Source organism: Lottia gigantea (genome assembly GCF_000327385.1).
Source record: "Lottia gigantea unplaced genomic scaffold LOTGIsca_207, whole genome shotgun sequence".
Taxonomy (NCBI): Eukaryota; Metazoa; Mollusca; class Gastropoda; family Lottiidae; genus Lottia; species Lottia gigantea.
In genome coordinates, this window is record NW_008708442.1 from 47,914 (window position 1) to 64,535 (window position 16,622).

A 16,622-nucleotide genomic window follows, 5' to 3' on the forward strand; every position below is an offset into this window, starting at 1 on the left:
TTTTTCAACTGCACCACCAAAAATAGCAACGTTCAAATGTTAACGTAAACCTTATAACTAGTTTTGGCATTCTAGAATTAAACTTTCCGAGTAGTTAAGAGACACATTTCATAAATTGTCCCTTTAGTCAAACAAATATCTTGGCCAAATTTAAGACGACCCGTCTCATTTTAATGGCATCTTCACAATGTCAAGCTGTTACGAATTCGTCTTATACATTGACTGCAATAGCTAATATAGCAGGAAGGCTGAAATCAATGATAGAAAGCTGGCTTCAAGATACGCTAAGATAAATTTCGTAATAGTTTGACATTGTTCCTTAAACAACGGCACGATTATTCACTAGATGATCATTATCATGTAACGTTGCTTAAGGATTACTGTGGTATTCTGAGGATGTGTACAAATATCTTTAACATATTCTGAAAACAGTTTTTTTTTCTTCTTTGTTTACATGTAACTGATATTTACCACTTTCACATACATAGTATCCGCAGACTCAAAATTCGACGCCTACTTTGTCTACAATTAAATACAGAGTTAGCATACCGACAGAGGTGACGACAGTTTCCACGGCATTATCAACATTGTATCGAGAAAAATATTACCGATATTGTGTCCTTGTAAGTTAGAATGTTGTCATCCGTGTGTACCTTTTAGGTTATTGTAGACTAACCGTACGCGGGATTTTCATTATATAAAGTGTAACAGATAACTTCAGCTTTTTAACAGTCAAGCACCTCTTAGACAACTTTATCCTCTTGAAATTTTGGAAAATGAAAAATGAAACTTACTGAGCCACGAAGGCTCCATTTGAAATTTGGGAGCGAGGATTCTATAAAAATAGCCATAAAATCAACTTTACAGACAAGAAAGTAGCATTTATTTTGGCAGCGTAATAAAGTGATAAGGATGTTCATACTTTGCCGATTCACCAACAATTCCACCATCTAAAAAGCGTAATAAAATGATGAGGGTGTCTGTACTCCGCTGCTCACCATCAATGTCACTGTATTTTAATAATGAACACCTATTGCACATTTGAAGATGAAAATACAATTGTTTAGGAAGCTATAACTGTTGTAGTTTATATAAAAACAATTTGGAACAAAAGAAATTATATGAAATATGAAATGGAGTTTTACATCGTACTCTCTGCAACTTATAGATGAACGGGCTGAAGTGAAATGAAGGACTCCTTGGTATACAAAGATAGGTCCAAAGTATTCACACAAAATAAATAAACCATGCACTAATGCGCCAAAGTGCCTCTTGATGATCACATGATCAAACCTGAGACCTATTTATAGACTATGCACATCAAAGATGGTATGACAATTGGGAATCAAACTACGGTAGGTTAATTCCACTGCCGCTCTCCTGGCAAAATTTCCTCACTGCACATCGCGTGCATTGTTGTTCGTCTTCATTAGACTCAAATACTAAAGCTGAAGTATAACACCTGCGGAACCCAAGTTTTTATACGTCGTCGATAAGCTACATTTCTTGGTTGATCTGTCCTGCACAGATTCAATACTATTTTCATAAATAAAAAAAAATTGCACAAATATGAGATTCGTATTATGAGTATTTCACAGTTCTTGCGCGCAAAATATTGGAACACGTTTTAAAGTTAAAATTATCCACATAAAGCTGCGAATAGACGTGGTAAGCTGTCCGTTGCGATGTACCGGATTTTGATCGATACAGTACAAAATAGAGAACGCGTATCGTATCAACTTCGTCTTATACCTTGACTGCAATCAAATCGCATTAAGAAACCTCTGTAATACAAGAATAGCAGCCATTAGCAGGTATGCGATCGAAGGTATAAGACGCGGTTCGTAATGTGTCCTCGAAAAAGAACCTCCTATATTATTATTCCCATAGCTATTACCTTGTACATTCACACTCAATTCCACAAATATTAAATAAAATTGACTTTACCCGCCTGATGATGTAAGAACCATCCATTGTTGGCTGTCTTATCAAATCGCAGTTATCGCCCCTTAATAGTTCCGAGCCAAAATTGTCAGTCATAACCATTGGTTGATACTATCATGCCTCAACATTGCTGCTTTACGTTCTGTGTACGTTTTTTACATCACAACTCCTTTAATTTACTGACGTTACTGAGGGAACAACGAAAACATACAAGAGTATGTGTTATTGGTAACGCGTCTAGACGATTTATAAGCATGTCCATGGTGAAACTATAGGCAACGTACAATGTCACGTGTTCTTTTATTTACAACCTTCCACCTTAATGATGAAAGACGTTACTTGATTATGAAAAAAATCTCGTCTGCCGATATATATTAAACTAATAGTTCACGCCCTTGGAAGTGTCTTTCCATGAACCCCGTTGTGAAACATAATATGCACGCGCACTTTTTAAGACATCTTTACTGCATTTACAATGCATTACATATAAATATTTTTGTTTTTTCTTCATTTCCAATCATTGATTACGTCACTTGGTTCTAATCCGGGTATTTATCACTAAGAAAGGACGATGCCGTCTCTGAAGACTGCGTAATCGCAGGGATCTAGCAGTCGGCAAGAATTTAGTACGTTTTCTTTTACTACCTTTGGGTACAACGAGTTTGACTGAGCGTCCACATCGCTTGCATTCTATTTTGAGCTTCAAGCGACCTTCGTTTGGATTTAAAAGTTCTTGGACAACACTTATAGGTAAACTTAGCTTCTGCCACCGAGTTTTTTTCACATGAGTCCGGAGATATGTCAACTGCGATTTCTTTTTGTCCTGCACTTTAAACACTTTAATAACTATTGTTTTATTTGTTTTTTTATTTCCTCGTTTACGAACTACCAACCACAAATGAGCACTGACCACCTCTAAATTGGATTTCTGTTCTCCTATATGTATCACAAATTGTAACAGACTTTTCTTTCGATTACGTTTTCCTGAAACAACAGAAATAACCAAATGTGAAGTTAAAAATGTTCTCTAAATCGCGGGAGGGGGTGGGGGGATCGGTCTATCAACTGGTCCTTAGCTATGACTGTCTATTAGAGTTTTCGTAAATGAAATTAAAACGTTCTACTCTTTTGCACCTAAATGGGCATGCAGTGTGCAATGAGGGACATGGACTTGATAATATAGTCATTACTTTATCTATTCAGAATATCAGAAGAAAAATACTCAGCAATTCCCGATCGCTTATTCCAATTTCTATGAATGAAGTAGTTGTTCCATTAGAGGACTGTACATTTGGTTAAATCAAACACTCCCCTCCCCGAAAATTAATTAGACCTTACCAATAGATTGAGAAAAACTGACTATCTCCGGCCCACCAATCACAATGTCTGTTTTATTATCGGCTGTGATTATTGACGTAGGTGTATTGTCACGTGGTTCTTTAGAACTAGTCGTCTGGTTACGATTGAGTTTGTTTTGCTGAAATCCTAATGCGTATAGAATCTGTTGCTTAATTCTTTGTAACCGTTGAATCTGTTTGATATTTATTGCTAGAGGGTTTCTGCAGGCGTGTCCTGGACATTTCCGTGACGTTGAGAACCGAGCAGACGTTAAACATGACGCGAAAATTAAACTCAAGATGGTGTAAAGGTAGAAGTTCCGGTAAATCTTTGACATGTTAAAATCTTGTCACCTGAAAAGAGAAATAGAGATCATGAAGACTTGGGAGTGGTGAGGAGAGAAGCAAGGTCGCCCGCAACATTTTTATACGCCCACATTATAATGTGGACGTATATTGTCGTCATCCATGCCCGTCCGTCGGTCCGTCTGTCCACAATTGGATTGTGAACGCGATAGAGACTACAATTTTCATCTGATTCGAATGAAATTTGGTGTGATCATTTATATTGATGAGATCTTGGACAAGTTCGATATTCAAGATTTTTCGATGAACGGTTTTTGAGTTATTGTCCTTGACTTCACCAAAACGCGTCAAAATTGGCTTGTGAACACAATAGAGACTACAGTTTTCATCTGATTTGAATGAAATTTGGTGTGATCATTTATATTGATGAGGTCTCGGACAAGTTCGATATTCACGATTTTTCGATTAACGGTTTTTGAGTTATTGCCCTTGATTTCTGAAAAACGCGTCAAAATTTGTTTTTGAACACAATAGAGAGTAAATTTTCATCCTATTTAAATGAAATTTGGTATGATGATATTTATAATGATGATATCTTAGTCAAGATTAAATCTGACAATTTTTCGATCAACGGAATGAAAACTGCTCAGTGGTGCATGTGTTGGCCTTTTGACTTTGTATCAATTTTTCCAGGGGTAGGAGGTGGCGGGGGTTACCCCCCAAAGCAAACCCTTGGTTTAAGGGGTATAAGCCGGATGTCTCGGTACAATTTAGTTTCACAACAATCAGTTTTAGTAGGTAGACTATACTAAGATGTACTCTAAGATATCAGATATAACTGAAACGTGTTGTCATGTTTCACGCTGTGATAATATATATTTATTTATACGTCTATTTGTACTTTTATCTCTCAAACTCGAATAAAACTCTTGACGTTGTTTTTTTATTATTTTTCATGCATCATTCTGATTTTCAATCAGACGTCTGTGGTTCCTGCAATTCCACTTTAAGTTGCATTATGCAAAATTTTAATCATTAAAAACGTCATAAATTATCTCTGAAGTTATTTTTAGAATAAATATGCTATTTACATCTATGTATCTACTCGATCAAACTGAATTAGTTTTAAAAGGGTTAATTAAACACGGAGTGTACTAATTATTGTGAATTAAACAGCTTAAACTTCAAGATTCAATATTTTTATTTGAAACCTTTCAAATACATAGGAGGCATATTTCTCCACAATTAAGCTTTTTTCTCCTTAAAAGAATACTACCTCTTAAAATTTAGTCTCAGACTTGTTCAGCAATTGTTTATGTATGTTCATCAGTTGGACCTGAACAGTTGGAATACAATCTCTATATAGAGATCGTCTAATAGACGATATATCCATAAGATTAAATAATTATAGAAACACACTTCTAGGCATGTTTCAAAATTACCAACTTTAATGGTTAGTTTTGTGGATTTATTGGATTATAGAGGGATTATTTTGTATAGTTATGACATCAGGCGAGTCCAAAGACTCATGTTAACCAAGTTTGAAAGTTTCAATTTATTTGCCATATTAAGAGAAAGCACACCTTTAAATCCACACAGTAGATTTTTAAAACCTCCCAAAAAAGCATAACGAACATAAAAAGTTTTGGCATTACGGCCGGATATTTTTTTAGTCAAACTTTCAGATAAGTCTAGTGTAAATTTTCTAAAGATATTTATAATTTGAGCCAAAATTTTGTCATACGAAAAAAATTATTGCCCTTTTAATCGATGCGTTTTATTACGTCAATATTGCAAAGGCCCTTATATATCAGCTTATTGACATTGCAAAAGCCACAGGCGTCTGATTGAAAATCTGGATGGTGCAAATGGATGTAATCAGCGCCCCGTTAAAAAGCCATGCATAATCCTCTTCTCGTAAACTTTCCGAAAAAAGCAATGAAATAACCTATCCTATCAGTAAGTTATAGGCTTTGTCCACGTTAGTCCTTACTGGGGAACTGGGATTGGTATTATGCCGAGATGGAACCGTTGACTTTGAGATTAATGAGCAGGCGTCCAACTCATATCGAATCCATATATTTAATTCATTTACTTATAGACATATCTCTCTTATCCCTTGGAGAGTCAGGTTACCTCAAATCCCGTCCACCCCCAAATACTCAGACCCCTTCCCCCCCCCCATTTCATCACCTGAGAGATGAGGTTCAGAATGTGCATATAGATTATTTTGAATATGCTAAGTACACAATATTTTTGTTTTACCAATAACAAGTTGTTGAAAGTACCGTTATGAAATAACAAAATACGCACGTAAGGTGAAGGTCGTTATCAAACGGCCTTGACACGATTCCAAATAGTTGAGATTGAACTCACTGATAAGAGGCAGACCAGACAAATTCACAAAAATACCTGCGATAAAAAACCAATTACAGTTATTTGGCTTTTTCGCCGTCTATTCTATCTTCCAATGTAAACATACGTAGTCTAAATGCAGAATTCGTGTAATGCATTACTAGAGGAAACTGGGTTGAAAAATCTGGAGGCACTAATCTCAACTAATTCCTTTAACAAAACACTTCCGTTTGCATTAAATGCTCCAAAATAGACTATATTGCGTCTAAATAGAATTATATGTATATATATATCTTCTCATAGACACTAAAATACACACAGACTCGCCTTTTTTGGGGGTTAATATGGGTCTTGAATATATGTAAATAGTAAATAATGTTCCAAAAAAAAAAAATTCACACAATTTCTTCAAACACCTCATTGTATATTTCTAATCTGTACCTTTAAAGGACCCTAGTCCAGAAATTCGACAGAATAATTTTTTTCTACATAAATTGTATCCCGTCAGAAACAAACAATGAATCAATAGGGCCTAATCAAAGGAAATTAGGATTGAAAAGCGTGCTAAATTTTTTTGAGAGTGTTTTTCGCCTAAAGGAAATCTTTGTGACCCGACCATTTTGAAATCATAGTATGAGGAGAGATATCACATTTAACTTGTTCTAGGTTTGATGCCTTCGACCGGTGGTTTTTAACATTGTATATTAATATGTGTCTCTAAATTGTATTTTGCACGAAAAGGTCGTCCCCAGATATCAACATTGAAACTAAGATCTTGGACGGTCTCAGGTAGTAGCCTGTGGAGTACAAAATGATATATTTAATACTCCCAAGATTTCAAGAAACAATGTTAGCCAAGGCTGTATATAGTCATATGAGAAGTATAATATATTGTATAGTTGGATACTTTTTCGTAGCATGTGACCCCTGCAAACCTATGCACTAGACCCATTTGTAAAGATTAGATCATCATCGACAGTTCACATAGCTAATATTTTTAATTATATCAAATGATTAAATCAACCAAGGAATTTTGAGGTCGCATAATTGCAGTCTGTTCTACTTTAATTTAAAAGGCAAGACAGAACTCCTGTTGAGAGGACAGCGATTAGGGGATTAGGTTATTCAAGTCTTTAAAAAAAAATTGGAAAGTCGGTCTGGCGTATAGCTATATATAGTCATATAAAAAAAGACAGCCAAAACAGAGGGCAGAGGAACTCTTGTTCAAAAAGTGCTCAAATTCAAATGTTTCGTTTCGTGTTTTGTTGATGTTTAAGGTCATTAAATTATTTATCCACGATTGACATAAATGTTAGGCCACTTTTAACAGTGGAGCTTTTTATACATAAAAAGATAGTATAGCCTACTCTTTTTCGATTTCAATTGTCGAGAAATTTATTACATGGACAGCCTGTAGCACACGGGACCTCGGTTAATTATCCCATCCGAACGACTGGACACTTTTTCCATGTCAGCAGCTACATCAATGAAAAGGGGAATCCGAAAGTATTATCTCGACCTATGCCGATATTACAATGGGTCGAAGCGAGTATAGGTTACAAACATTATAACACGAAGGTTGCATCATCCGAAGATTCTGTAAAAGTCATCAGCTGATATTTTTTGTGAGTTTAGTTGATTTACGAGCCTTCTCCTGTCACCCTGTTTATTTCATTTTTTTTCTTTTTGAGTTTTTGCCACATTGCCGTGTCGAATAGTCAAATCTTTTAAGGGACGTAATGCAAACTTTTCATTAATTAAAAAGGGATATATATGTATGCAAATGATCAACTTGAATATATTTCAAAAGGTTTACTCTTAAAAAATGGGTTTTAATTGTTAAGTAGTTTAGGCCTTATAACAGCTCAATATTTCTATTTGAAAACCACAGAATAATTAAAGGGACACATTTGTCTACAATTTGGCGTTTATTTTGCTTAACCAGTACATTAGTTTTGCAACACCAACCATAAACATAGCGACCTTACAATGTTTACGTAAACCTTTTAACTACTTTTCGAGTATAAAAATTATAGAGAAAGACACTTTAAGTTAAAACTATAGTTTAATGCAAAAAAAAAAAACAATGTAACTAAAACGTTGCCTGACAAATAAACGAAAAAACCCAAACAATTTTATCATTTTGGACACCTCGAATTAGATGCAGAGTTGAAAACCCCAAAGTGTCATCAGTATAGAAATTGTACAATGGAAGTCAAGCTCAAATAAAATAAAGTCTTAGAATCGGATCTTGAAGTTGAAGAATGATCTTAGGGACAATCTTTTCAACAAACCGACAAATCATCTTCACAATATCAAGCTATTGCGAATCGTTTCCAATATACATTGAATAAGTTTGTAAATCAGCGATTTGGTTAGATTACACCCTTGTGAATGCAGTCAATCAGAATTTTGAAAGACCATATTCGATATTGTCATCAAGGTATAAGACGAATTTCGTAATAGTTTGACATTTTGAGGATGGGAAATCGCCTGCTACCAGGGCCAACATGTAATTGTAATCAGTATACAAAACACTATTAGCTTTGTAGACTCTCCAAAAATTCAGAATTGATAATCTCAGTAGCAGAGTAACATCATGCAGTGCCTTAGTTTTTGTCCGTTAAAGATACCTTGTCAGTCAGAAATCTATGTGTTTTCCCAATTAGATAAAGAAATCTCCATATCATTTCCAATCTTTACCATATTTCATGCGCACCCATGTACATGTATCAGTTTTATTTCGTCTGAGCCCCTTTAAGATAAGACTGGTATGATTGGAATTCAAACACGTGCCATTTCTTACATAAAACTATATGAGTATAAAGTAATGTTTACACGCGGCGATATTATATCAACTGAGTCTGTATAACATAGAAATTAAGTGACTAGAGTTTTACGTCCTATACTCTTTTGCACCTTATTGTCTATTGAAGACTTGAAACACCATACAGTGTACAATGAGAAAAGATTTGTCCGGACAGCTGCAAAACCCTACTCTTTTTCGATTTCAAACTGTCGAGGGATTTGTGATGTTTATTGTCCCCTCCGAATAACAAGATGCTTTTACCATTTCATCTCCTCCGATTTACATTTCAAGGACAATTCTAACACGATTAGCCTACCACTAACTCTAACTTCTTAACACAGAATCAAATAAACGAATCAAGTTACAAATATAAATAAACAAAACAAAATGAAAATCGTGACTAGGAAACCTCTAATACCATCATGCACACCGCATTCCAGAACCTCCCGCATGTTTTTATTCACGGTTGGTTGCTGTTACAGTTCCCAAAATTTCTGTAATCGAATTTCCAGACGTCAACGTCATGGGCTCGACATTTAAACATGCAAACACAAATAATTCTGGACATACACGGATTTGAAGGCTCCAATTCGACCAAGACTGATTAGCTAAGCTAAAAGAAAATCTCTCGTTTCCGAGACTATGGTACGATTTGTAGAACGTATGGTGAACTACTAGATTCATGGCTGTGAATAATTGTGAAGATGAGATCCAATCAGACACATATATAGATCAAACCAATTTTTCTGGTAAATCATTAGTACTATAATGCATGAACATTTAATATATAATCCTTTTGTCATTGAAAAAAAATATAGGCAGGTTTCTCTTTACAATGTTCCTAACATACATGTAAATTTTTTTCAAAATCTCACTCAACTTCGATCGTTTGCATGGCGTAGTCGTCCGCATTTAGCAAGTCGGTACAAAAACGGATGATGTACAACTCAATTTCATACAATTTTCCAATATTTCCACAATGAACTTTCAGAAGCTACTTACTGTCATGTAAACTGATCATGTTACCTATATAAATAAAACAAGTCGTGTTAGTCTTATCTCATTAGAAACTGTGATATTATAACAATAACAAGTGAAAATACGATTACAATAACACGAAATCTGTTACCGCCATAGGGGGCACAGCATGATAGCCGACAGCCATTTTCGACAATGCTAAAGGTTCCATTTTTGTCGAGTGGTTGCCACTGTCTATTTACATAGTACATGTACCAATTCAATCTCCACAATGTCAAGCTATTACGAACTGCGTACTTACACCTGACCAATAGCCACTTCTCTTCTTATTCTTTCGGGGCCTCTGATTGGCTGTATTCACTAGCGTGCAATCCAATCAAATCGCTTCATTTGCAAAATTCAATGTTACAAAAATAGTCGCTATTGCAGTCAAGGCATAAGAGAGAAAAGTTGTGAAGATAGGTCAATTCTGTGCCTTTTTGTTCTTCTTCGATGCAAAATATTGCGCTATGCGTCCTTGCATAGTCTAGCATATTCAAACAAATGTTGATATGAGACTCTGCATAAGTTAACATGCTACTGTGTTTCGCCTTTGTTTTGTATAGCTTAGCATGACAGAAAATGTTGCACTATATGCTCCATTAATATCTAAAGTGATACCACGTCTTAGAATTAACATAAAATTTAACAATTTTAAACTTGACGAATAAGAGCCAGTAGATATACCTGGTGTCATCAATAACATAACAGGATCCTTATATAATCCGATATATCAAAAAAACTTAATAATAATCCATAAATATGCAATTAACTATGAAAAAAGCGTTTTTCAATAATTACTTAGTTTTATGAATTTTACAGATATTACATGGATTCTGTTGTAACTTAATGACACCAGGTAAGCTAACTGGTGAATATATACTCATATTGACCATTTCAAATTTTATGTTCATTCTAATATAGAATCACTTTAATATGGCTATGCATATTTTATTATTACTCGCCCCTGCATAAACTTGTGTACTAGTCCAATTAAGCGCAGAAAAGTAAAACGTAAAACTCCATGCATTTAATAGACTAGCATACCAGAAGAGAACACTCCTTGCACTTCCATAGAATAGCTAATTTTGGGTCCATGATCGTTCGATTATAAGTTCACTTTTCATGCATGGCTGAATTATGTTTTCATAACAGTTGATATCGGACACTGTCCTTTTGTGTACTGTTTTTTTTTTTCATATCATGGAAATAGTTTTCATTTTCATTTCATTGCATATTAATTATTGATAATTAACGAAAGTAAACTTACAGGCATTAGTCGCAATCGATGAAAAGATTTCCTTATATCTAGGATTTGAAATGGACTTTTATGGTCTACTTTTATGTCCGTGATTAAACTCATGGGAATAAGTAATACTATCCAGTGTGCAACGAGGGAAATTTTGTCAGAGCAAAGGCATTAGTCTACCATGCATCGTTTTTTTTATCTCTTGAAGAATTCTTAGCAAGCACATTGACGAGTAGAATATTCCCATCATTGCATTTATCGTCGTAATTAAAAGTGTTATGTACTAAGATTACATATTGCTGTCATGTAACCACAGTACTGGATAGGTTGTGACAAACGAAAATGAGAATATCCTCAAAACGATACAAGAGAAACTTTAGCGACTTATGGTAGTTTGTTACATGATGACATAATGTCATTTCAGCAATAGTGCTGTTCGAACAAGAGATAGTAGTCGAGAGGAGAAGATTCTTAACACGACAATTACACGATATAAAATCTATATACTAAAGAATGACTCAAAGTATTATGATATTATTCTACATACTGAACATCAGTATTTTCTGCAGAAGGATAGGCAATCGAGAGTAAAAGATTTTCAACATGACATTTATCAAACAAGTATAAAATCTACAATGAAGAATGAATATTAAGTTTTAAGATTACATACTAGAAATTGAATTACAGTACCCTCCGAACAGGGGATGGCAGTCGAGAGTAAACGATTCACAACATGAAAATTACACAGTATGCAACACGGTATTTAGACAATAATACTCTCCGAACAGGGGATGGCAGTCGAAAGTAGGAGATTCTCAACACGAAAAGAACTACATCCTAAAAAATGACAACATCTTACCCACGAAAAGTACTTACTGACCAGGAGATGACAATCTAGGTTCTCTACACGGCCATTAAACGGTATAAAAGATACACCATTAAGGAAATTAATTGACTTACCCCTAATGCCAGCTAATCATCAACACCAATCCAGATTCACAAGTTTACAGCTAATTTGACGCTCAATAGCTTGATTAAAAGTAATCGTCAAATACAAACAATCTCGATCAAAAGTCAAAGTTCTTTAAATTTCTTCCGATTCGTCTAAATATTTAACACGAACAAACACCATATCTTTTGTTCGTTTTTTAAACAAAGAAGCAGAAGGCGGTCTCATCTCAAACTGTGCAGGCGTCGAATCTAAGAAGCAGACGACACTGTAGCATGAAAAGATTCTTAAAGCTCTGTACACACTTCCAATTAGTGCTCTATTTCCATCCATGCCCCGTTCACAATCAAGAAGGATATAATTAACGACATATATTGTGAAGCAAGTTTCAAAGTGCATGAAAAGGTTCTTAAAGCTCCGAGTACACTTCCACAACAAACTTTGTAGTGTGGAGCTCCATGCATATTTCTCAATTTTAGGTGAGAATCTGTACTTTATCGTTAAGTGATTCAAGCTCCATGCACACTTAAAATAATAGAACTGTGTTCTACTACATTTCTTTTGAATAGTTACCGAACTCTGTTCCCGACTCGAGGTGTAAATCTGGCTCTAAAAAATGTCAAGCGTTGAACACAAAACATTCACAATGGATTTAATTCCTCTTTTGTGTGCATGTACAATTCAAGGTCGTTCGTTAACAATATAAAATCATAATAACCCCGTTACAAAATGTAAAGCTTCCATAAAGCACAAATTAACATATTTGTCCTTTGTTGGTTGATCAATTAGAAATTTGAATGTCGTTGCAAGATGATCAAATATTAAACACATTTAGGGATAAATTCGCAAATGGAAGTTCGAAAACGTTACAGTTGTCAGTGGGGCATAAAAACATCTTTCAGTTGTCATTTGGACGTAAGAAAACATGTCAGTTGTCAGTGGAAAGCAAGGAAACGTGTCAGTTATCAGTGGGGCGTAAAAACACTTAACTTACAATTGTTAATGGCACAAAAAAAAATCTTGCAAATTCCATCGGCTTGTTCTGTTTCTATTTCTGACCAACAGGGTAGCTTTAACGTGCTTTTCAATTCATTTATCGTTACGGTACTTTGAAATCATCTCATTTTATTACTGCTTCACCTACATATTGATCCATTTTCTCCGCGCGATCTATATAAATCACCTAATGCATTTTTTGCGAAAATCGTCATTTCAATTCAATTTATTTTACAAGTGCAATAACTGGTCCCCAAGTCCTCGTCATTAAAAACTCATTTCATGGCAGACTGCCACTTACGTTAGAAACTATATTAAATTGTGACATCATCAATCTTTTGCACACACCGACGGAAAGTTTTTTTGACGTTGTCAAAAAATCTCGACGATTGGTCAGCGCACCTTTGCTGGGGCGCCTCTAGTGGCCTCCTGAAGAACTATCGGAAGCCATAATATGTAGTCTAGATTGAATTGCAATTCGTAAAAATCAAATTACCAAGGTGTGATTTTAGCTTGTAACACTGCATTGTTTCTAATGCCTTTCGACAAAAGGTCTGCCCTGAAAGTCCCGCTGACACTCTGCAACATATCAGGATATTGAATATTGAATGGCAACCATTATGAACCAGAACTATGTTTAGAAATGTACCACCGGTAAACCGATAGTCACAATGTAGAATTTAATGCATAATTAAGTGTCAGAATTACCCCCTAACGACTCTAAATCTGGGGACTATATTCAGGTCGCAATATTATTATCACTTGACAAAAAATTGTGAAATACTGGAAGTAAAGAATCTCGCTCAAAACGACACAACGAAATCTACCGATAATTCAGATTACAGAATGTTTTTTCGAATGCACAAATACAGCACAGCATTAATTTTGCGGAACTCCCCTTTAATAAAAGTCATTATTAAGTGATGCATTTTTTTATGTTAAACAATTACCACTATCAAATCAATTCCGTTCACAGTTTTTTTTAACGATCCACTTTAGTAACTGTTCTCGTTTATTACTAAAAATACTGTGATAGTAATCAATTTTAATGTGCAGTGAACTCTAGGTTTTTAATAACAGTAAACCTACTGACATAGAAAATTGATAAGGACCCTTTCACACCACATAAACGGAACCGTAGTTGCAGCACAGTGGTTTTCCCCGACAGTTCATCGACTCGGAATCCCTTTAAGAGAGTCCACATAGCTAAGAAGGTTATTTATTATTTTAAAAAACCACTAACGAGAATTGCACGATTTTTAAGTTTTTATTATGCTATATGGTGTGAAACGTCAAGATGAGGGTTAAAAATTAAGATTTGTGGTGTCATTATAGATATAGTGGATAAGATCAGCTGTAAGGACATATAATGTTACAATAGTTTGTTAGGGTCATTCTACACGATCTCATTGTCAAAGCGTTTCAATCATATTTCAGGGCTCTCACAAAGAGTGTCGATACAACACGGTTCCTACCATTGTCAATGTGTTCAAGCATGATTCAGGGTACTTTTACACAGCCTAAAGATTATTCATAACAATCACGTATAGGGTTCTTTTACATGATGTCATAGGCTTCTCTCTGACAGAATCCGTGCCTAATCTTCTAAATCAATAATTAAAGTGATTGTAAAGAGGTTTTCTTTTATCTGTACCGGGGACACTTCAGTTAGAGGCTAGAAAACCTCTTTACAATTTTTTTTTTTTTTTTTTTTGATTTATCGGTTTATATAGTATGACACTGGATAGGTCCAAAGATGATTATACACTCTTTTGAACAACGTATGAAAACCTAAATTTCATGCTCTTTCGCTTAAGTTCTCCTTTTATTTAGTAAAACGTTGATGTTCGAGTCTTTTATCAATACACCACTGCAGTCAAATCGAAACGTTTTCTGAAAACTGTCTTATAAAAGCATAACAAACAAAAAACAAAACAAAAAAAAAAAAAAAAAGGAACGCAGACAGATTCTTCCACAAGTTACTAGCAATTGTTGTAAATCTAGCCCCTCTCAGTCGCAAAACATTGTTGACCCATTAAAGACAAACGACTAAAGGTTAACGACTCGTCGGCATGAAACTTGATTACTCAGCAGCTATAAATAAATAATGCAAGACCACTTACCTGCGATGATGTCATTAATCAATTAATCAAGTAATTAAAAATCCCATAGATAAAAAACTTTACCCTGCCTTTGATGACAGAAAGATGTAATTGTTTAAAGTCCGTGAATTATTTAAGAGGGTATTTCATTTCCCGAGTCGACTCGTTTCACCAACTAAATTTATCTGAAAGAAACACAACACTAGCGTATAACGAAGCGTGAAACAGTTTGTATCAAAATGGGAGAGCTTTAGATAACATGAGTCTCGACTCATTGTATGTAGTGTGAAAGAAATATAAAAGTTGGAATGTCGAAATAACATAATATAACATTAAGCTTTAACGGCGCACATTTTCACTTTAAATACAAATATATATAATTTTTTTATGACAATTTTGTTTAAAATATCTTATGTATACCCCAAAAATCTGGTTAAAATTCTGCTGTAGATTATTTTTCAATCGTATTGTGCAACAGAGCCATTCAATTGGTTGAATTTTCAAAGCTTCCCTTTTTGTAAGGAATGTCCTCTAACAGAAGATTAAGCTAATTGAAATATTTTATTCAGAATTTTATCTTATCACAAAGCTCAATATCAGCAATCCTTATAACTTTTCTAGAGGAAATCCCGAGGTCCTGTTTGTCTACAACTTAATTGAGGAATTGACAAAATTTTGAGAAAGGTAGTAGTGTAGGATTTACAAAAAATCGAAAAAGGTAAACGACGACACTTTTTCACGAAACTATAAAAAAGCCGAAGTTGAGCAGAGAAAATATGTTTGATAACAGAATAAAGCATACAATATGAAATTAGACAAAAAAATGAGAGAAAACTTAAAGAATTTAAAAGTAGAGCACAATAAGACCCCCATTGGGATATAAAAAGGTTTATCTAAAGCTCTTTCTACCCATTATTACACAAGAGATGTATTATTGTAAAGAAGATAGATATTAGAATGATAATACAAGGTTGATAATGCAAGGTAAATGATATAACATTACGGCTAGAGTAAAGATTATTTTTAACCTCAAAATCGTGAAAACATGTTTAAGGTCGCCTATTTAGTTGTTAAAATTTGATTGTTGAATCTTGCAGGAATTTGGAAATAAAGTTACAAAGCGTGAAAGTATTGGGCCATTGCTATATTTTTCTCATAAAATACGAACTTGAAATATCGGGTTGCCAAGTCAACATTTTGGATTTTCAAAGTCAATATTTCGATTATTACTAAATCAACATTTTGGAGTTACTAAATCAACATTTTGGAGTTGCAAAGTCGTTTTCAAGTCAACATTTTTTAGTTACTTAGTAGTTACTAAGTCAACATCTTGGAGTTACTAAGCCGTTACTAAGTCAACATTTTGGAGTTACTAAGCCGTTACTAAGTCATCATTTTGGAGTTAGCAAATCAACATTTTGGAGTTACAAAGTCGTTACCAAGTCAACATTTTGGAGTTACAAAGTCGTTACCAAGTCAACATTTTGTAGTTACTAAGTCAATATTTTAGAGTTACTAAGTCGTTACAAAGGTTTGGTGTTACTAAATCAACATTTTG

General features: G+C 34.5%; 1 protein-coding gene across 1 annotated transcript; it reads right to left on the bottom strand.

Annotated features, from left to right (window-relative positions):
* Positions 1 to 2,473: 2,473 nt before the first annotated feature.
* LOTGIDRAFT_174638 (hypothetical protein) lies at positions 2,474 to 3,619 on the bottom strand (the record flags this gene model as incomplete). The annotated part of the gene is made up of 2 exons (XM_009053981.1): positions 2,474 to 2,928; positions 3,283 to 3,619. 2 exons carry the CDS (start codon positions 3,617 to 3,619, stop codon positions 2,474 to 2,476), a joined length of 792 nt encoding a protein of 263 aa, XP_009052229.1.
* Positions 3,620 to 16,622: the final 13,003 nt, after the last annotated feature.